Here is a 22787-nt window from a genome sequence, read left to right as displayed (position 1 = left end):
GCAGCCCAGTCCTGCACCCCTGGATCAAACCCTGTCCCTGCAGCTCTGCATCCTGAGCACTGTGGGATTTGGGAGGATTGGCGCCGAGCAGGCAGCAAGGAGCTGGACTCCCTCAAAAGTTTCTCTTCCCTGATGGACATTTTTGGCTGTCCCACCATCCTAGGAGCTGTTTTGAGTTTAAATTATCATGGGCTGAGTTAATGAACATCCTGAAGTTGCAAGCTTTCACAGGCTCCTAACGGGATGCTTTTGATTGTTCCTTTTTCAGCCTCTGCCGGTGCCTTGATGTTGTCTCCCCCAAAGGGAATTAATCGCCGGGAAGGAGTGGAGAGCACAGCACAAAGAGCAGGCATGGCCCAGACCTCACAGCACTAATTATGTCTTAAAGGGTAAGAAAATAATCTTGGGTGCATTGGGAAGAAAGTGTCTGAGTAATGCTGCATGGGGTTACAGGCACGGCTCCTGTGTTTGTGCATCTGAAAAGAACGAAGAGTTTCAAAGACACTTCTTGACCTCAAAAAGATCAGTGGGGAGTTCAAGGAAAGAAATTTAATTCCAAGTGAGTTTATCAAGTTTTCTTGACCCTTAAGGATGGAAAAAAGCAAAGGAAGGATGCACATGAAGGTCCTGTGAAATTCTAATACTAAAACACTCTGATGCACAAACTGTGAAGTCTGCAGAGAGCTCAAACCCAAAGCAAATGAAGAGCAGGGCATGAATTCCAACGAGGGCAGCCCAGGCTCTGCAAGAGGGACAGAAGGGAAGGTGAGTGTTCATTGAAACACCAAACTTCTGGGGAAGGCAGGACAGAGGAGGGGCAGTCACAGCCACTGGCACAAAGAGAAACAGGGAAATAGACCCCAAATTGGTGCCAGGTCTCTTTGAGAGTGACTGGGCTGTGTTTGTGGCAAAGTGCTGATGCCCAGACACACACTGGTGCCCTCTGAGGGCAAATCCTAGGGACAGGAGCCTTGCTGTGCCAGCAGAAGGGGCAGAGCTGGCACAGGACTGTCCTGAGGGGATGCCAAGGGGGTGCCACATCCTCAGCTGCCTCAGGAAACACTTCCAAGCCAAAGGTGAGGCTTCAATAACTGAGCAACAGAGCTCGCTGAGGCTGCTGAGTGCGAGTTCAGCTGCAGAAAGAGAAATCCTCACCTCTGTCCTGGGCTGCTCCTCCTCCCCAGAGACCCAATTTGACCTGTGGGGCTCTCAGGAAATCCCTTTTCTCCGAGGACAGGGCTGCTCCCGGAGCTGCATCTCCCACCCCTGGCAGATTCCAAGTGCCTCTTTTCATCCAGCAGCTCTGATGAAGCAGCAGCAAGGCGCACTCAGCTCTATCTGTGCTGAACACATCCCTTTTTATTGCTTTGCAGGACTTCACAGCATTAGCATAAAACAATCGAGGAGGTTGTTTCCCCTAAGAGAGCCGGGGCCTGTTTACAAACTCGTTTTATTTTCACAATATTCCATTGTTATTTATTTCTGAGCTGTCAGATGGATGCACTCCCTCGTGCTGGACAGCTTGCTTTATTGCCTGTTATTAAGACATAAAAGATAGAACCAGGCAGGCACTGCCCACGTCTGCCTGCCACCACTGAAAGGCAAATTAAGTGGAAAATGGAGATCTCCAATATTTCTTTGGCCTGAAGTTATATTAGTTTTTAACTCATTTTGTATTCATAAAGGAGCCTGCATGTTTGTAAAATATCCCACAGTAAACTGTTCAAAGGAAAAGTTGAGGTTTTTAAAAAAGTCTTACTCCAAGTGCCTCTGAGAAATTCAGGCTGTGGAATACAGCTCTGGGGTTGGACAGGGAGTTGAATGCAATTTTTGAAACTGTAACTGAAGCCTACCACTCTTCCTTATGAGATTTCAAATATTAGTTGTGACAAAATGCTGGTTATTTTGGGGAAGCCCATGTCCAATGGAATGGCAGGACCACCTTCCCCACCACCTGCAGTTCTTGTTGTGTAAGCAATTCTATTCATATTTTTAATTATTAATATTAATGTTATTATTTTTATTTTATTTTTTACCCTAGGACTGAGTTGCTAATTTTGGCTGGTCACTGGAGCTGCCCTGGAAATGCCAGCATGAGGTAGGATTATCCCTTACTGCCTCTCCACCTTTTCCTCCTGCACTTTCCCTCTGCCAGCTTGTTTTTTATCAGCTCTCTGGAGAACCAGGACACTTCTATTAATGCAAATAACCCAGAGCTGAATTAACACGATCTGAGGAAGAGAGATCAGTTCAAAGGAGGACTAATCTGGACACTGGGGGAGGCCGAGTAAGGCAGGAGTGTCCACCTACAACCATCTGAAAGGAAAAAACCTCATTTACTCAAGAAAAAATACTTCAATTTTTTGTAACACTTGTGATTTGTTGGGATCACTATTAACCTTTATTGCAGCACTGGGATCAGCTCCCTGTTAGGCAGGTAGAAACTTTAAAAACTTTAAAATAAACAGTTGTGCTGTGCCTGTGCTCCCAAGGAGAAGGTTTTAGTGCTGGAAAATCTCAGGTTTGTCAGTGTGTAAGGAACAGGCACCTGCAGCAGCCAACAGGACCTGCACTTTAATGCTAAATAGTGATACACTGAATAAATTATTATTAAAAAAATAACTCCTCCTCAGTATAATTACCTAGAGGGGTTTTTTTTTCACTTTAAGGAAGAGAAAACAGTGATGGGAAGTGGAGGTGGATTTCTGCCCCTCCTGCTGCAGGGCAGAGGTGGAGCTCAGGAGCTTGAGCACAACCATTTTGAGATGTATTAAACCCCCAAGGTGAGCAAATATGTAACAGGAACAAGCAATGACACTTCGAGATGTTCTATTATCCCTCAATGTAATAAATATTTTATTAGAGCCATAGAAAAGAATGCATACAGATAACCATAGGATACACACACAACTGGAAGTTCAAGGATAAATTTCAACCTTTTCAATATGAAACAAGGTACTGGGTACATATCTCATGGAGATATAGAACTAGAAATCAAGTAATAATACAATGTAAGCGCAAGAAAAACGGGCAGTACAGGAACCTGGACTAGAATTTTGTGAAACAAGAGAAAGAGTCACCCTTTGTTGCATGAAATAGAACTATTTACTCACTAGGAACACCTGGATTTCCATGTCCCACCCACCCCCCTGTTTGCAAGTGTCTGAAAACAACACTGGTCAGCCACATGGAAAAGCAACTAATTTTTAATTCATTGATAGCTCTCTATGTACAGTATATACAGCTCTTGCTTTCCTCAGCAGCACTTTGTCTCATCTGGAGCTCTGCAGCCAGCTGAATGCATATCAAGGTATTTTTTTCTACAGTGCTACCATAACTTTATTAATCCTGGTTCTCCTTTTGTAGTTCTGTGTGTCGTGACAGTATTGTGAAATTACAGAAAACCCCAGTCTCGAAGAGGAAGTGTTTTATGTCATGTGAACATGTGCTGGAACAGGGATGCTGTGACCTCTCTAAAAGGTGTCTAAAAGGGTGATTTGACTGAAGTCACAACTCTAGAAATCAAATGGACCAGGCTTAATGTATCTTTAATTTACAGCCATGAAAGAAAGCAAAGATTTCTCTACAACAGCAACTCTCAAGTGTTGTTGTATCACTTTTTTTATATCCTGGTATTGCCATGAACTTCCCAGGCTCATGTGCCACTAGTGGGGCACAGCTGAGAGCCTGGGCAGGGGAACAGCTCAGGACTGGTTCAAGAGCAGCAGGAAGGGAGGGTCTGACTGTCTGAATTCAGGGTGTTTGCAGTGCAGTGTGGCACAGAAATGAGAAACAGAAATGAGCAGGGGAATTTGGGGTTCAAGAGCAGCAGGAAGGAGGGGTCTGACTGTCTGAATTCAGGGTGTTTGCAGTGCAGCGTGGCACAGAAATGAGCAGGAGAATTTGGGGCTGCAGGTCTGGGAGCACCAGGAGCCCTCCCTAAGCCCCTGCAGTCATCACTGCCAGCTCCAGCTCCTGCAACTCTGGCAGGAGAGGAACCAAACCCTCCTGGAGGTGGGAGAGGCTGCTGTGAGTGAAGAACCTGCTGAGGAGAGGTGGGTGGGGAGGAGGTGAAATTCAGAATTTACCAATGGAGGTGCACAAACCTCCTCAAAACTCAGCTGGGAGCTCATTTCTCAGCAGCAGCAGTGGAGGCCCTGCCCCAGATGGGATTTCTTTGGGGATTTCTTTTGGGATTTCCTTTTCATTTAGAGCAACTCCCACGAGGGGCAGCAGGAAAATGATCCAAACTCTTGGGTGATGGCACTGCCTGGGGAGCAGCCACGGGGTGCTTGTGTCACCCTCTGACTTTCATCTTTCCCATGCCAGATGTTATTTTAACAACACACAGCAGACCCAGAACAATTCAGGGTACCTGCAAAAATGGAGTTTCTCCCTCTCCCTCGTAGCCCTGATCTCACAGTGCCATCCCTCCCCCTCTCACACTGTATCTGAAGTATGTAACATGTAAACTCCTTTGGTTCAAGTATTAAGGCATTTTAGATTCCTTTTTAAAGGATTTGCTAAACTTTACATGGTATTTTTACTTCAACTTACAGTGAAATAGAAAGAATTTAAAAACACGTCAGGATAGAAGAAAAAACATGCATTAACCACTGCAGTTTTTTTTTTTAAAAAAGCACTTTAGTAACCAATTTTTTTTCCCCAGCAAATGCAAATGTATCAGCACAACACAGAATTAAGGGTCAAGGAAAATATTGTTGCTAAGCTGGAGACACTGAAGGTACTCAAGACTGATGGGCCAGAACCTCTTGCATCCATACCTGTGACAAAGGAAAAGAATGAATTCAGGATTAAATGAAAGCACAAGTATCTGTTGTTCCACATTATTACTCCTCCTAGATGCTAAGCAAAAATTACTGTCATTTTTTCTTACAAGCACTAGAGAGCTACAAAAAATACTGTAAATATTTAAAAATTGCAGAGATGTCTTGCAAAAGGCAGTGATCATGAATGGTTTCAGTGCTCTGGTTTAGCTGACAAGGTGGTGGTTGGTCAAAGGTTGGAATCAATGATTTTGGAGGTCTTTTCCAATTTTCAATTCAATTTCCAATTGGAGGTTATTTCCAATGATTTTGGAGGTCTTAATAAACCTGTGAGTCTACTTTCAAGGTAATAGTTGTTTTTTCTTTAAAAAAAGGTGAAAAAAGTATAAAACTTAACGTTTTTAATACCAATTTACACGGTAATTTACCAGTTCAGCAGAATGGAGTTTGCCATGCAGAAGGGCATGAAGACTTTTAATTGCTTTCCCTTTTATTACCTTATATACAACATCCAAGCATTAATTTCAGCTTTTCCCCCCCATCAACAAAGGAAACAAAGACGAGCTGGGAGAAAAAGAAGTGTTGTGACCTACTGGCCAGCCTGGGGATGAGGATCTGCTCGCTGCTGCTGCCGTCTCCCCCCTCGGTGGTGGCCCGGACCTCGATGAAATAATCGTCCTGCAGCCGCAGCCACAGCTCGGCCGTGGTGCCCGGCGTGCTCAGCTCCTGCACCCTGCCCTGGCTGCTGGTCCTGTACAGAACCTGAGCACAGCACACCCTCAGCACCCGCCCTGCCTCCAGCAGGGGACGTTTCAGCTTTTAAAAGTGATGGGGTGAAAGAAATGAGCTGGGTTTTGGTTAATATCCCAGGGCGGGATTTGAAGAAGGGGACACCAATCAAAGCCTTTCATTCCAGACTTGATTTAAAATGGCACAACGGATGATAACACACATTATCTATTATTTTTTATTATAATAACATGAAGTAATGGGTGGTGGGACAGTGGAACAAGTGTAGACATGTACTCCTTGCCAATACAGCTTGGTGGGTAATGAGATTTTCAGCCTGAATCTGTTATTCAGGAATGTCTCATGTGGGATCCTTATCAGGAGCATCCTCAGCTGTTCTTCCACACACACTTATATGACACATTTAAACACTTGTGTGCTCATCAGATTTAGGGCAGATGCAACAGTGTAATTTCTGTCAGGGAAATGAGCATGGCCCACAGCAGGTAAGAGGAGAAAAGGTTTAAAACTATCAGTTTAATATGTGTGATCATAATATAATAAATATAATAAATATAATAAATATAATAAATATAATAAATATAATAAATATAATAAATATACCTGGCCAGCAATGGAAGCTACATCCATCAGGCTAAATCTTTTTGGTTTCTTTCAAAGTTTTATCCATTTGGGCAAGTGTTACACATTTAAAATAAGTGTTATGGATGTGGTTAAGTGTGGAAATTCCAGGTGTGGGTGGGATCCCAAGAGCAGAGCAATGCCAGCATGGGGAGGAAAAGGGATTAGGGGACATTAATGGTAAGACACTGTCAGAATATGAATTAAAATCATATTAAAATTAAAATCATACTTAAAATGAGACCCCAGTGAAATGGTTTAGGGGTGGTGTTGTGCAAGAGGCAAGGAAATATCAGCTCTGTCCCCACTGACCTTGTAGCCCGTGACCTCGGACTCGTTGTCCATGGCTCTGACCTCCTCCCAGCTCAGGATAACTCTGGAGTCCGTGACATTCCACACCACGTTTCCTGGGGGCTGGCTGGGTGCTTCAAACACACAACAAAGGCACGACTTTAATTTAATTGGCACTGGTGATTGATTCAGCAGCTCAGGTAATTGGCTGCCATTACATTTGGGATGCAGAGGCGGCTCCAGTGCAGGCTCCCCTCTGTGCACGTCATGGTTCAGAGGCTAAATTTGAAAACAGAAGGAAGGAAAAAGCCAGAATGGCACATAAATGTTGTTTCTGACGCTGAAATATCTGTTGCTGGTCCTTCATTCAATACAGCCAGACAGAAGCATGTGCCTTAGGACATGGGTGATTAATTAGAACAAACTCTAATGATGGTAACAGACAATTTCCAGTTTTAGTACACTGCCAAGAACAAGAGAATTCTTCACAATAGATCGTTAGACAAATTTAGTCTCAGTGAATGTTCAAATTTACCCACTATGTTGATTTACTTTAAGGTGTTTGTTACACAAAATATTTGAAGTTTTTCTGTCTGTTGGTTCTCCCAACTCGAGCTGAGGTTCTGAACTGAGCCAGTGCCAAAAAAGTGGGCTTTGGCCAAGGAAATCTGCTGGGATTTTTTGTTTATTTAGCAACCCAGGCCTGTTATTTGCAAAGCAGCTGCATGCTTTGGGCTCTGCCCCTTCATGTACCTTGGAGCTGCCAAGCTTTCAAGCTTCAAATACCTCAGGTTGGTTTCCCAGAAAATGGGTCCTGCAGTGACACAAATCAATGATTAAAATCTTTTCTAAATGTGTTAAGGAAAACAATTTACTGTTGCTGTCACCTAGTGGAGGCAACTGCTGCTTAGGTGGACTGAGCTGTGCTTGGAGACTGGAGGCTCCTGCTTTAAGCACTGAGAGTGGCTTTAATCACTTGTTTCCATATTTATGGGTTTTTCCTGGTTTTTTTCCCCCTCTTCTTTTCAATTCTTTCACACAGGAAGTTCCCTGCCTTCTTTCCATAAGCAGTCAGATCAAACCCCACCTGGTTATACTCAAAAACCAGAAAAAAATCCTGTGAAGACTTAAAAAAAAAAATTCCAAAGTCAACCAACCACCCACAGCTATTTTTCTTTTCCCACTATTTGTCTTGTTCTATGTACTGAGGAAGATTTAACCTGATGTTCTAATAATAACCACTTCTTGTAAATGTAAGAGGAGATAGTTTCACTCCTGAGAATGAAGTATTACAGCGTGTATGAATCGTTTTCACACCGAGATATTACAGCTGAATTTCAAAGGAAATGACTCAGCCTTGAAATCCACAACAAAATATTAAGATGACAAGTGGAAAAAAAATGAAGAGTAATTATCTATAAAAACTGTAATCCTCTGTCTGTGGGATTCAGCAGGCTCCATTTGCTGCAGACACAGAACCTCCAGCAATCAGCAGCGCTCAGGACTTCACTTGTGGCAGGTCTGATCCACCCAGTCCTGTCAGGACGTGTCCAAGGGGCTGCAGGGATTTCTGAGCTGCTCCCACACAGGAGCACTTCTCAGAATTCAGAGCTGATGGACAGAACTCGGGGTTTTATATTAAGACTTCCTAAAGATGAAATAATTCTAACAACTTAGTCTTCCCCACCCACTTGGCATTCTGCATAGCAATATTTAAACCTCCGCTTGTTATTCTGGGCTGTAAATGTCCGTATTTCAAATTTAAAAGCAAAGGTATTTTAATTGTCAAAGGCTCAATTTCCATTTTGAAACACCCTGCCAGTAGAACTGAACTATTTGTATTTCTTGGCATTACAAGAATTTCTGAGATGTACCTGGCAGGTCCTGTGGGGGAAGGCAAATCCTTCACACCAATCTCAAGTATTCAAATTAAATTACAAATCGAGATTGATTAAAAATCACACATTTGAATGAAAAATCAGTTTCTACTACAGTAGCACGGAGAATTATTTCTCTCAGCCATTCAACTAATTTATCAAAATCTTCAGACTGACATTACACGGTTTTGCTCTCCTTATGCACCAGAAAGATCCATGGACATAATGCAATTAATTTTCCTTTTTAATTATTCCAAATAGCAGCGACTTGCCCAAGGGCCTGAAGCAGATCCCGTTCACACCAGTGGGATCAGGGGCTTGTCCAGTTCTCAGTCACACACCCCAAAAGTGGGGGGCACACTAAAAAAAGACTGAAAAGGCACAATAAAAAAGGACTGAAAAGGCACACTAAAAATGGACTTAAAATCCCTGAGCTGACCAGCCTGGCACCACCTCTAGTGGAGCAGCCACAAAGATGATTAATTAGAAAAAAATTCCTTTTCCCATGTCCTGTCCAAGCTGCAGGCAGTGAGTCACTCCAGATCAGCCAGTTCATGGTAATTGTGCATATAATACATTTAAACTCTGGCAAATGTGAGTTGGTTTAGTCCTCAGTGACAGACTGACACTCATTTTTGCATAGAATAATTTCTGATAAACTAGCTGATTTCATAATATTAATGCTACAGCTCTGTGTGCTCAGGGGATGTTAATGACTATTGCAGGGAATTTGACCCTTCAGACAGATTTAATTGTAAGTTCTTGTGCCTCTGACAGAAACACTCCAAGACTGATGACCCTGATTCTGAGCTGTATTACAACGGAGGAGCACAGCAAAAATATTTCCACTTGTAGAAAAATTAGTGCAGCCTTTGACAATCAGTTCTCCAGCCTAATTTCTCCTTTGCAGCAGCAGAGTGGCCTCGTGTGCAATTTATTCAAGGGGAAACAGTGGACATGAAGGATTGTTTTGCATGAACTCCATGAGGTTCATTGCATCTCAAAAGCCATGCCCCAGAGAGGTTATAAATATGTTATAGAACACTGAAAAATTCAACAAGTCTCTCTCTCTCTTTTTTTTTCCCCTCTAAATAACAGAGATTTTTCTTTCCAGTTTCTCCCAGTCATTAGCAGCACAATAAAGGCTCTGTGCAGAAATTACAGCTCTTCCCTGGGTGCCCTGGAATGGTTGGGTTTTACTCACCCTGCTGAAGAAGAGCTCTGTGCTTGGCTCACGCCACTGCATGGAAATTTAGGAAATTTAGGTCACTCACACTGTGATTCCCAGGAATTCCAGTGCTCCTCTCTCCCCTCCAAGTGCTGCCACCCCATTTATGCCTCTCCCCACTCTGAACCGAGGTACTCACGTGGCTTTTTGGTGGTGGCATTGACAGTGGCACTGAAGGGCCCTGCCCCAGCGCTGTTGTAGGCACGGACAGCTGTGTAATAAACCAAGTTGCTCCTCAAGCCCGTGATTTTTATTGATGTTTCATTCCCTGGTGCTTTTACTCTGTTTGAAGATTCTTCTTTTTGGCCATTATTCCAGTACCTAACCTAGGAGATAAAAAAACAAAACCATTTCAATCTTGCCTGGAATGGGCTGTTGACCCACAGCGTTGTACTCGACTTTTTCAAGTGCATTTTTTTCTTCCTTCAGCTGAGGAAGGTAGAAATACATTAAAGTTTCAGAAATATGTTTACTGTGCAAAAATAAAATATTCTTATCCATCTGCTTCTGACACTTGCTGCTCTTTTCAGTGTGACTGCAGGAAAAAGGAAAATGAAATATTAGATCTTGCTTGAACTAAAGAACGACGAGAGGAAAACCATTACTTCATTAAGAAGGAAACCAGTTAAGCTCAGAAAAATGTACCTTACAAAGGAGTTTCTTTGAAAGGAAATAAAATCCTGAAAAAATATTAGTTTGGAGTTATGTGAGGCACATGACTATCTATCAAGCACAAGAAGCAAAACACGACTTCATTCTGTGGGGTTTTTTTAACAAGAAAAGAAGAAAAATTATAAGGAAAATAAGAAAAAATTATTATAAAAAAATAAGAAAAAATGATCCTTCTGGCTGTAGGTGGGGCAGAAAGAGCAAGATTTGGGGTGAATCTGTGTGGTTGTACTGCAGCCTGCACGACCCTTTACAAGAGGAGTGGGTTTATTCAACAAACAGGGTTGATTCATTGAAATATTTTTATTTCCACACACTCACCTCATAGCCCAGCAGCCTTCCATTGCTCGTCTTCCAGGGAATGGCTGTCCAGGACACCAGGATGGCCGAGGAGGACAGGCTGGTGGCAGACACTCCTGAGGGGGCCGTGCTGGGCTCTGCGTGGGGACAGCGAGGGAGAGGTGACTGGGAATGAACCCAACTCCTCACCCCAGCCCTCCTCACTGCCCTGAGCTGCTGGAAGGGTTTGGGGTGGCTCTGCTGGAACCCTGGAGGATTTCAGGGTTTCTGTGCTGACAGGCACTGACCCTCGAGCAGGCACTGCATGACCTGAGGCTGTGGAACAGGCTTCCAAAATTGGGTGTTTCCACTGGGGTTGTGGGTGTGTGGTTTGAATGGAATTGTGTGATCTCACAGGGTGAAAAACTGAGTTTAAGATTTTAGTATATAGTAATATATATAAAGCAGGATGGAGGATTTAGGGTGTAGGCTAAGTTCTTCCTCTTTCACCTTCTGTTTCATGGGTTTGGGTGTTCTTTTCTAACTGGGTGAAAAAGGTCTGCATTGCGGACCTTGGGTGGTCATTATTGGTTTAGAAGTATAAATAATACAGGTGTCATCTCGTTATTGGAGACTTTATGCTTAAGAAGACCTTGGAAAGAGTTAGAGGCATCCATTTTCCACCTTGTTAGCTAGAGCTACAACTCATGAGACTGTGCTATAGACAAGAATTAATAAACACCGAGCCTGAACGTAAAAACCACAACTGCTGTGGGCTAATCCCAGCTCTGACAGGGAGAAAAGAAGATAAAACCCCCAGGCTGAAGGCTGTACCTTCCTCAGCTGAGAACACCGTGGTGATGGCGCTGAAGGGGCCCTCCCCTTTGTTGTTGTAGACCCCGACCTTGACCTCGTAGGGGGAGAAGGGCAGGATGCTCTCGTTCCTGAAGACGTAGCGGGGCGTGTCAGGGGACGTCACCACGGTCTGGATCCACGTCGTGGTGCCCGAGGGGCGGAAGGCAACCACGTAGCCAAAGCCCTCCCCGTTCTGCAGCTCCTCAGGGACGGGCTGGGACAGAACAGCACGGACCTGTGAGGCCACTGGGGACACTGGGCAGGGAGAAACTCATGGACACGACTCATGGACATGGATCTGTGAGGCCACTGGGGACACTGGGCAGGGGGAAACTCAGGGATGTGACTCCTGGACATGGATCTGTGAGGCCACTGGGGACACTGGGCAGGGAGAAACTCATGGACACGACTCATGGACATGGATCTGTGAGGCCACTGGGGACACTGGGCAGGGGGAAACTCAGGGATGTGACTCCTGGACATGGATCTGTGAGGCCACTGGGGACACTGGGCAGGGAGAAACTCATGGACGTGACTCCTGGACATGGTGCTGGCGCTGTGCTCGGCATCAAGGCCTCAGCCAGCTGACTCTGGGACAGTGTGGGAAATGGATTCATAGAGAATTCTCCAAGCAAATGAACTAGACACCTTGGAGAAATAGAATTGTGAAAGGTGCATTGCAGTAGGACCCACGAGGGGAAATTTTAGATGATTGCCTTCAAGGCATTTACAGCACTGTGTGGCAAAAGCTGATAGGCCAAGAAACACTTCTAATGTATTATAATTAAGAAATATTACAGCTTCTGATTGTTATGGCATGAATTGTAATATCTGTACTGTCTCACCCTTCACATGAGACTGAAAATAGAATAAAAGTTTTTAAAACGTCTCTCAGTTGCCCCATCTCTGTCTGAAAAAGGGATAATCTGACAGTACAGCACAGCAAAATGTGTTCCCTTCAACCCACTTAAAGGTTTGCATTTCAAGAAGAGGAAAACTTTCAGGTATCACCTCTGGTTTTCACTAAGCATTCTGCTTCAAGACACTCCTCAGTAAATACAACTTTTCTTTCATCAATCCACAGTCCATAAAAAATGAATAATTGCTTGGTCAGCTATCAGAGAATCCAATAACACCTTCATAGAGTGGCTTAAACCTTCTTCTGATGTGATTATGACTGGATAACCACACAGAGTAGTCAATGCTAAGAAGAGAATATTAACAGTTCTTTAAATCATTAGAAAAGGGATACATAATATAAATTGTGTTGGGTAGCATGTGCATCCAGATTTAATGGTGGGAAAGCAAGAACTGCAAATCTGCACTGCAAAACCCAATTCCTTGGCTTAACCACCCCCCTTCCCTCCTGCCTCCTTCAGAGCATTGACATTTGTTTGAGAACAGAAGCAATCCCAGCCAAACTGAACTCCCTGGGGATTTTCCAGCGTGCAGGGCTCCCATCACACCCGGCACAGAGCACGGGCACGTCCCAGAGCAGGGGCTGCTGCAGCCAGGGGAGCTCAGAGAGAGCAGAAAGGAAAGAAGGAAAGAAGCTCTGTGAAGAAAACTTCTCCCAGCAAACTTACATCCCACGTTATGACCAGCTCAGACCTGCTGCCTCCTCCCCCGCTGACCTCAGACGGGGGAATTTCGGGAACTGTGGAAAGGAAATGCAGAGATGTGTGCACAGAGCAGAGACAAGAGAACACTCCACACCACCCTCACACCCTGAGCTTAACCCACATTCACACTCCTTTTGCCGTCAGGGTAAATGTTTTTGGGGCAGGAGGGGCAGTCCTGGCACGCCCCAGCCCTGACCCACCATTCACCCTTCCCCAGACCAGGCTGGGGTTTCTCTGAGCACCTGGAGAACCTCAGCAGCTCACAGGTTACACCACGTCTGCTGTGTCCAGGAACTTCTAAAAACTGGAGACAAGGTTCACTTTTCTAGAGTGACCTCAGAGGATGGCCTGGGTTGGAAGAGACCCCAAAGATCCTCTTGTTCCAGGACACCTTCCAGTAGCCCATGCTGCTCAGAATTCCACGACCTTGAACACTTCCAGGGATATTACACAGATAAATTTGGAAATGGCCTCATTCCAAGTGAACTGGGGTTATAATTGATGGGTTCTTCTGAGCCACATGCTTGTTACACAGAAGGGTTTCACTGATGAAACCCCAGGAATGAAAAATCCCTGTCAAAATTAACCTCTTTCTATCCATTAATACCTTCAGACTCTGCAGCACTGCCTGAACTGGCAGCTTCTGGCACTGTAAATGCAGTTTAAATGGATTTAGATGTTATGCTTTTGTGATGTTCAGTAATGCAACACAAACTGTCCCACAGCTAAATGGAAAAATACAAACAAACTTGTGACAGACTTTTACACCCAATGGCAATTCCAAGCTTGTTTGCAAAGAGCCAAAGACATGAACACTCCTTTTCTTTGTTAATATTCAAGATTCTTGAATTAAAAACAAATAGAAGGACCCACTAACCTGCCTCTTCAGTTCTTACTTTTTCTGAGGGCAAACTAGGCTCTCCACCTCCTATTTTGTTACTGGCAACTACACGAAATTCATATTCAACCCAAGGATTTAAATCCACTACTGTGCTTGTCAAGGTTTTCCCGTCGATCACATCCGGAACTGGGAAAGAGAAAGGGGAAAGGAAACTCAGGAACACGGTGCCAAAAGTAACCAGAAGTATGTATTCTATTATCATCTGTTGAAACCGGCTGGGGAGATGGGTTTTTTCCTCTTCTATGACTCATTCCTCACAATTCTGGGGGGTCTTCTGTTAATGGCCAGCTGTTAAACCAGCTGGGGCAGAGTTCTTTATCCCTTCCAGGACCCATCCTTCCCCCAGGGGATCTCTGCTGTTCATGGGCCATCCAGGCTCACTGCAGGGCTGATACAATTCCATCATCCATGGGAGATGCTGCACCCAGGGGAGGAGCCCGGCATTCCCAGATAAAAATCTGAGATTCTGAACAGCAGGACAGCCTGTGTGCACTGCATTCCCAGAGGAAAACTGGACACATCTCACCACCACTGAACCCTTCTACAGGGTCACTGCTCCAACAGAGCCACATCTGTCACTCCAGAAGGACTTAATTGGACTGCTCCCAACACCCTGACCAACAGGGTGTCAGGTTGTGTTCTGACTCTGTCAATTTATTTTCTTTTTTTTTCATTCATTTGCTATTTTGTACCACCACACTTTTATTTTTTAATATTCCTAGTAAAGAACTGTTATTCCTATTCCCGTGTCTTTGCCTGAAAGCCCCTTCATTTCAAAATTATAATAATTCGGAGGGAGGGGCTTTACATTTTCCATTCCAAGAGAGGTTCCAGCTTTCCCTGGAGGACACAGAGACATTCCCAGAGCCTGGGCTGGGGGCTGTGCTCACCTGTGGTGGCTCGCTGCCAGCCCACGGAGAAGGGGGTCCTGGCCTGGATGGTGTAGGTGGTCACGGGGCTGTGGTTGTCTGTGCCCTCCTGCCAGGAGATCTGGGCAGTGGTGTCCGTGATCTCCTCCACCTTCACGTGCTCAGGGGGCCCAGGAGAGCCTGGAATCAGATGGGAAACCAGGCAGAGTTTGGAGCAGCCCAAAGCAGCCTGGGAATCACTTCCAGCAGGATGGATTCCCCTTTTTTCCTTCCTCAGGGAGGAGGAAAACAATTCAGACTGGAGTAAGAACCACTTGTAATTATGGTTTTACATTCACTAAACTTGACTCTGATAATTTCAGCCTGAAATACTCTCAAAGGCAGAACAGATGGGTTTTGGCTTTTTTTCACCAAGAACCTTTGTTCAGCACATCCCTCTGTCTTTCCAATGTCTTTTCCTTTAGTCCTAAATGTCCTTTTAATGTACAGATACATCTCTGTAGTCTGGAATTTTTTTTACCTACAACTTCTTTACTGTACAAGGCACTGGAACAATTTTTCAGCACATCTGACCAGCACCCCAAGCAGCAATTCAGCCAGACAAACTTCCTGCTGCCTTCTGGAAAAATCCTCACTCTGGGCATTTCCTGGCAAAAATGCTGGGTTTTGTCTCACCTGCACCAGCAAAGGTGGTTGAAGTGAATAATAAAACATGAACATTGAGAAAATATCTGACATATTTTAAAATACATTGAGTAAGTGCTGATCACATAATGTGCTTCTCTAGATCAAAGCTTTCACCTTGCAATAAATGTAGCTGTAACATCAGCAAAGAAAGCCACAATTCTGGCTCAACTGTGAGCATTCACAGTCATTCCAGCTCCGAATGAAAAGGAATAATCCTGCATTAGAGGCTTTAAACCCCAGGACAAAGCCTCTCCTGGGCTCTGTCGGAATTGCCCATTTCACAGGAAGGATTCTGGAGTCCCCAGCACTTCAGTCTGCAGAGGCAGCAACTCCACAGCCTCAGAGCTGCCAGTGAGTTCCCTCTTGGCAGTGCCCTGAAGCCCTGGCAGTGAATAAAGAAGTGCAGCCACTATTACAACCTCCAGCTCCTAATTCCTCTGGGAAAAACCAGGCTTCACCCAAAACCTGAGCTGCAATCCTCCCTAGCTGCAGGTCAGAATGACATCATTCAACCCACAGCCACTCATCACGTTATTCAAGCCACGGATTGGTCCTGTAACCTCAAACATCAGTTATTTCTACAGCCTGCAACATAAAATTAGGTGGGAAAGGTGCTCCTGTCTCAGGGTTGTAGTTTTCCTGAGATTCTCCTTGGGGTTGCTGTTCCCCAAGGTAATAAGGGTCTCCCAAGGTTGCTGTTCCCTGGGAGTTTCCCCTGGGTTGCTGTTCCCAGAGGCAATCAGGTTTTCAGTCTTCTCTTTGCCCTGAGTGTTACACACCAGAGGTAGAGACGACAAACTGAGTCTGCCGGTGCACATTTCCAAGGTTGTTTATTCTTCATTATCTCAGTCCTTTTTCAACTCTGGCAGGCACTTCCCTGGCAGGGAACCTTATCTTAGTTCTGTCCCAGCTCTGCAAGGTGTCTCCGCAGAGCAGGACACGCGGGGGACTGGGCGGATCAGAGAGCCCCGTACCTTATGTACAGTACCCCTGACCCAACCACTGTCCAAGACGTATTTTTTATTTACAAAATTTTACCAATACCTATTACCTATACTAACATGTCAGTCCTACTCTAAACCAATCTCTAAAACCCAACTCAGCACAAGATGGGGGACGAGAACAAGAACAAGGAGCACAGGGGCCACTCCCCAATTCCTCCATCTTGTCTCTTCAGCCCCATATACTAAGAATCCTAATTTCTATATTTATATTCTACAACAAACCATCCACTACTTATTTCAAATTCTTAGGATTTGTGATTCTTCCTGCATGTGAGTGTTCACTCCCATGGGCAGGAATCAGAGTCAGTGTCCTCCTGGGACCTGTGTGGGTCTAACTGACCCCCCTGTACAGATCCCAGACCCCCCTGTCCGGTCTCCAAACCCTCCAGGGTGGCCAGAGGGGTGTTCTAGACTCCGACACTCCTGGGGCGGGGCTGGGCTGTACCTCGCACGATGAGGTCGGCAGCAGAGGCCACGCTGTCCACCTCCGTCTTCACCATGCACACGTACTTCCCACTGTGCTTCAGCTGGATGTTCCTGATCATCAAATCCCCGGAGGCACTCTGGGGAACACACAACACTCGTTAATGCAAATACACCCCCCTTGCAGCCTGAGATTTTCTTTGCAAAGGGAAAAGAAATCCACCAAAGAACGTGAAGTTGCTCCAAAGCCGCACTGCAGGGCAGCAAATTCGTGCCCAGCAGCAGCTCCGTGCTTGCTGTCTGGGAGAGTTTTTCAAAAAAATGTGAGGTTATGTCCCTTTTTTGGGAGAAATGAGCTCCAACATGCAGAGCTCATACTGGGAAACTGTTTCCTGCCTGGAACCCCCAGTAACCTCAGTGCCCAGGGATCATTTGTCTCAAAGCCCAGAAAAAAAAGTGTTTTCTATGGCCATTATCAATTTGATTTCCAGACAGAATTCACAGAGTTTTTACCTAAAACTTGTAAGTCAAGTCATGACAGATTTTTAAGGAGATCAAATAAAAGACAAAGTTGAATTCGGTCCGTTCTCCAGGTTATTGTGAACACTTTCATTTAAAGGTTGCATATTCTAGGCTAAATTTCCCATTTTACAAGCCCAAGTTCTATTCTTTGCTGTTCACTGAGTATTTAATCTTTAATCTTTTTTCCCCGTTGTTCTCTCTCAGATCACAGCATGTGGTTATTTCCTGGATCATGGGAAAACAGAAATAAAACTTGAATGAAACTGTAACTTCCTATCACATTAGGGCTCTTTGTGCACTGTTTGTTTTCTACACCACTGAACAGAGAACTTGATATTAAATCTTTGCTGTGTCTCTTAAAAAAAAAATCTGCTCTTTGTGTCAGCTGAATTACTGCCTGAACTCAGTTCCACTTGAATTTTCCAGGTGAAAAACGCCTCAGACAGATTTTAATTTTTAGATTTTAATTTTCCGGACAAGCAGCATTTCCTTCAAGGACAGAACCCTAATTTGTGGGCATTTCCAGCTACTTCAGCCACTGCTTCACGGGCAAACAGTAGTTCAGGAGAAATGCAAAGACATGAAGTTTATTTTAATCTTGGAAAAAACATGAACCTTTCTGAACATTTGGTTATTTCTCTTTGTTTCAGCATTACAATGTCTCAGTTCTTTACTCAACACAAGCTGAAGCCAATTCTGCCTGATTCCCTTCCATGTGTGTGCCTGGTCTCCTGTGAAAGCACAGATGGAAGCTGTTTGCAGGACAATTCAGAGCTGATTGCTTACAATAAATTAAAAGTTGAGTCAAAAGCAATCTAAAATCCATCTCCTTGATTGGAAGTGGATATTCAGGGAATGCCCAACACCAGCAGCGAGTGCAAGCAAATCACGTCCTACACAAACAGATATCAGCAAATTCAGTTTGAGACATCCCAACAAAGGGGAGGCTTCAAATACAACAGTTTGACTCGAAATAAACCCCAGTAAAAATGTTAACAGTGCAATTCAGGGATTTGTGGGGGTTTGGGAAGAGCCTCAAGGGACTGGGAGGCAGCAGGGAGCTCCCCTGCAGCAGGCACCCCTTTCCTTGGGGTGTCACATCCCTGCCTGGTCACAGCCAGCTCTGGCAGGGGGGACAAGCCCAGGTGACAGAGAAATCCCCCTCTCCCTTCCCCAGCTGCCTGGAATCCACACACAGCCTGTCCCTGCAGCAGCAGCAGCTGCTGGGATCCCTCAGCCTGCCCTGGCTGCAGGACAAGCCCAGACATCGCTGGGGATCCCCAGTTTTGGGGCAAGTCTGCTCAAAATTTGGGCACCTGCTTGGTCTGCCATGCTCTTCAATAAATCACCTGGCTAACAAACAACCCAAAAAGCAGCAGGACAGCCTCACATCCCACGGTTTTCCAACCATCTGGAAGATCAGACGGTGCTCTCAGAACATCCCAAAAATATGAGGAGAGGAGAGGAGAGGGAGAGGGAGAGGGAGAGGGAGAGGGAGAGGGAGAGGGAGAGGGAGAGGGAGAGGGAGAGGGAGAGGGAGAGGGAGAGGGAGAGGGAGAGGGAGAGGGAGAGGGAGAGGGAGAGGGAGAGGGAGAGGGAGAGGGAGAGGGAGAGGGAGAGGGAGAGGACAGGACAGGAGAGGACAGGACAGGACAGGAGAGGACAGGACAGGAGAGGACAGGACAGGAGAGGACAGGACAGGACAGGACAGGAGAGGACAGGGCAGGAGAGGACAGGACAGGAGAGGACAGGACAGGACAGGACAGGAGAGGACAGGGCAGGACAGGAGAGGACAGGACAGGACAGGACAGGACAGGGCAGGACAGGAGAGGAGAGGACAGGAGAGGAGAAGACAGGACAGGAGAGGAGAGGACAGGACAGGAGAGGAGAGGACAGGAGAGGACAGGAGAGGACAGGACAGGAGAGGACAGGAGAGGACAGGACAGGAGAAGACAGGACAGGAGAAGACAGGACAGGAGAAGACAGGACAGGAGAAGACAGGACAGGAGAGGACAGGAGAGGACAGGAGAGGACACGAGAGGACACGAGAGGACAGGAGAGGACAGGAGAGGACACGAGAGGACAGGAGAGGACACGAGAGGACAGGAGAGGACAGGGGAGGACAGGGGAGGAGGAGTTTGCAGCTCACCCCTCCAACCTTCTCGAAGTGCGAGGCGTCCCTCTGGAGGTCCGTGAGGGTCCCGTTGAAGTACCAGGTGAAGCTGATGTCCAGCAGGGGATCGTGCTGCACCTGGCAGGGCAGCACCACGCTCTCCCCCACGGTGACATCCATGTTGGAAGGTGCCAGGGTGATCCTGGTGGGCTCTGCAGGGAGCACAGACATGGCTTATTGGATTTTCCTGCACTGCTGAGCTCTGCCTGCCACTGCTACCCCTCCACACTCCTTGGATGGGATCAGTGACAGCCACTTCCAAAGAGGCAGCTGGGCTGGGAATGCTGCCTGGAGCTTTGTGTCCTTGTATTTCCCAGCAGGAGCTGCTGGGCACTGGGAAAGGTGGATTTGAGCCTGCTGGGTGCAGCCAGCCCCAGGCTGGGGGCTCTCAGCAGTCCCACCGGGCAGATGGAGAGCTGGAAGAGAGGGAAGAACCTAACAAACCCCAGAAACTGGAGGAAATCCACTCAAGGAAGAACACTCTGGATATTTGGGTCCATACATCACACAGACCATAAACAGTGCCATTAAGAACAGCTGTTTGTTATCCCAAAATCACATTAACGGGGAAAAATTTCAGCCGCTGTAAATATTTTAAAAATAAAATTTAATTCTAGGATTTCTCTGCATATAATTCTATTATTTGTATATAAAGGGACATGAGTCATTAAGAAACACAGGCTGAAAACATGAAGCTGTTAATTCACTGAATAAAATAATTCTGTTTGGACCTATGAGATATACAGGATACATAACACAGTGGGATATTAGATAATTCTGAGTTTGGGAAATCTTTCAGGTATTAAAATCTTTGAAAAAGAACATTATGAGAGAAGACATTTTTCAGATAAACTTCACAAACTCCTGGCTCTTTTCATCCAGTATCTCCACCAGCAGCCAGGAATGGATGACTTGGAGGAAGGATCCCTCTGAACTACAGTTCTGTATAAAATTTGCTTTTGAAAGACTCTTCTACTGCCCGTGGAGGCCCTGAATGCTCCTCTGCAGCTGGAGTTTCCACCACATCTTCTTCCATAAGCAAACAGCATTTAAACCTCTTTTGGGCAAAACAGATTTTCGACTGGAATATAAAATTACCTCAAAGATTTTTTTTTGATTGACATGTTTTTTTCATAACAAATTAAAAACCCCCACGAACTTAAAAGCATAATTGCACTATTTAGTGTTTAGAGAAGTGAGAGGAGGGAGGGAAGTGTTCAGAACTCCCTCACATCTGAGAAGTATCTTTGTCAAAGACGGAAAATTCCCTCAGTGTCTTTTCAACTAATGAAAGAGCTGTAACAGCTATCCTTTTATCTCTACACATTAAATAAATAACTCCTCAGACTCTTTACATTCTGCCACATCACTGCAGGCTCCTGAGTCTGCAATTCCAGCCCCTGTCCCAGCTCACCTGTCACGACCAAGCTGGTGGAGCCCCTGGCTGCTCCAAACTGGTTTGTGGCCAGGCACGTGTAGCTGCCAGCATCGCCCTTGGTCACGTTGGCTATCCTCAGTCCTCCATCCTTCAACAGGGTGATCCTACAAAACCACCAGGAGATTTGTAATTTGTAGATATTTGTAGAATTTGTAGACAAAATGTTTTAATATTTCACTGTTATCTTGGATATAATTAACTGTATCAACAATTAAGAGGAAAATGAGCTCTATGCCAGCTGGAACCAGGACAATTACCAACGTGGGGTTTGAAAATGGTGTCACCACCCACTGACAGTACACAATCTGAACTCAACCACTTATTTGGACATATCATTTTGGACACCAGTAGAAACAACTCTTTAAGAGATGTGGGCACATGTATGTGTGTGAAAGAGAGAAATCCCACACGAGCTCCATCTTCTTTAGCTGCACCAATTGAAACTGGAATAATTTTCAGCTCTTTTGTTGTTTACCTCAAGCAATCTTGCACAGCAACTTTGAAATAACTGTGATTACCATGACAACTCCATAGGATTGTTCATCAACTTCCTTTGTGGAAGGACTGGCAGGACAGAAAATTCCCCTCACCACACACAACCCCTACAAGTGAGAGCATGGAAAGGCAGGAAGGTGCTTATAAAAGATGGGGACAGAAGAAAACCCACAGCACTGACAGGGACAGAGGAGCAGGAGTGTCCCCACAGCAGAGGTGACATCCCAGACAGCAGCACTGGAGGGATGCACAGGAAAGGCTGATTTGCCTCCCTCTTTCCCTATTTCTTGTCCTCCCATCTGTTCCATCCACAGCGGCAGGGACTTCTACCCTAAGACAAAAATAACTGAATATACAAAAAAATATCCCCAGTAATTAACAAAGGGTTCCCATTTTCCTGATCCAACCAAGCCAAACAAGCTTCAGAGCTTTTCTCTCACATCCCACCAACCCAGCTGAGAGGCACCAAGCTGGGGCACAGCACCCTGGCTGGGTGGGGATTGGGAAATGCACTGAGCTCCAGAATGAACAGAGCAGCAAACAAAACCTGTGCAGGCAAAGCTCTGCCTGCAGCAGCTGGAGCCTTGCTCTGTTCTAAGGGCAAGTGCCAGCTGAAAAATGTCACCAAACTCAACCCTGCCACCTTCCCTCCCCACAAGAGCTGGGAGGGTTTTGCCTGCTCACTGGCACGTGCCTCGTTATTAACCTGCTGCCTTATTCAGCACAAAAGGAATGAATTAACCACACACCTCTGCTGCTCCTTTTATTTACAATGATCTTGAGGTGAAATGGTGTCAGCAGATCCCTGTCACTGGTCCCAGCTGAGTTCTGTGGCTGAATTCTGCTGTGCTGGGACCAGCATGGGGTGAACTCTGCACAGCCCTGACCCCAGGCCATGGTGAGGGGTGGCTCAGGTGACAAGTGACAAGGACCAGAGGAATGGCCAGCGAGGCTTGGATTGGATTTTGGGGAAAATTCTTTCAGGAAAGGGTCAATCAAGGCTTCAGTGATCTTATCCTGAACTCAAACCCACATTCCCTAAATGCAAAGCACAGCAGTGGGAGACACCAGGGCTCTGGAATTTCACTGCCCCACTCCCTGGACAGCAAATTCACCTCATCCTCAAAGTTTTGAACCTCCAAAAGGAGAAATTTGGGCTCCTGAGAGCAGAAATCTGTGCTCCTGAGAGCAGGAACCTGGGCTCCTGCCACAGCTGCACAGCTCTGGACAAGGAAACAGAATTTTTGAAATCACAGTAGAGAAGCAGGCACAACTTTTAAACGCTTTTTTCTTAAT

The 22787-nt window shown here is 45.6% G+C and overlaps 1 protein-coding gene across 2 annotated transcripts in view; it reads right to left on the bottom strand.

Moving 5' to 3' along the window:
* Window positions 1-2833: 2833 nt before the first annotated feature.
* The window catches only part of CNTN3 (contactin 3), a 100151-nt gene continuing 80197 nt past the window's right edge, over window positions 2834-22787 (bottom strand). The window contains exons 10-21 of one of the 2 annotated variants that reach the window (XM_063411679.1): window positions 20973-21100; window positions 19535-19710; window positions 16886-17003; window positions 14771-14929; window positions 13857-14006; window positions 12944-13014; window positions 11337-11571; window positions 10545-10660; window positions 9694-9880; window positions 6471-6583; window positions 5381-5549; window positions 2834-4784 (exon numbers count right to left, since the gene is read on the bottom strand). In XM_063411679.1, coding sequence (XP_063267749.1) covers window positions 4684-4784; window positions 5381-5549; window positions 6471-6583; window positions 9694-9880; window positions 10545-10660; window positions 11337-11571; window positions 12944-13014; window positions 13857-14006; window positions 14771-14929; window positions 16886-17003; window positions 19535-19710; window positions 20973-21100 — 1723 coding nt within the window. In that variant the 3' untranslated portion in view covers window positions 2834-4683. The remainder of the gene's footprint in view (window positions 4785-5380; window positions 5550-6470; window positions 6584-9693; window positions 9881-10544; window positions 10661-11336; window positions 11572-12943; window positions 13015-13856; window positions 14007-14770; window positions 14930-16885; window positions 17004-19534; window positions 19711-20972; window positions 21101-22787) is intronic. The other variant, XM_063411680.1, reaches the window with a different exon arrangement.

This window comes from Prinia subflava, chromosome 14, assembly GCF_021018805.1.
Source record: "Prinia subflava isolate CZ2003 ecotype Zambia chromosome 14, Cam_Psub_1.2, whole genome shotgun sequence".
Classification (NCBI taxonomy): Eukaryota; Metazoa; Chordata; class Aves; order Passeriformes; family Cisticolidae; genus Prinia; species Prinia subflava.
Note: the sequence above shows the minus strand (reverse complement) of the source record. Positions and strands in the feature narration are given on the sequence as shown.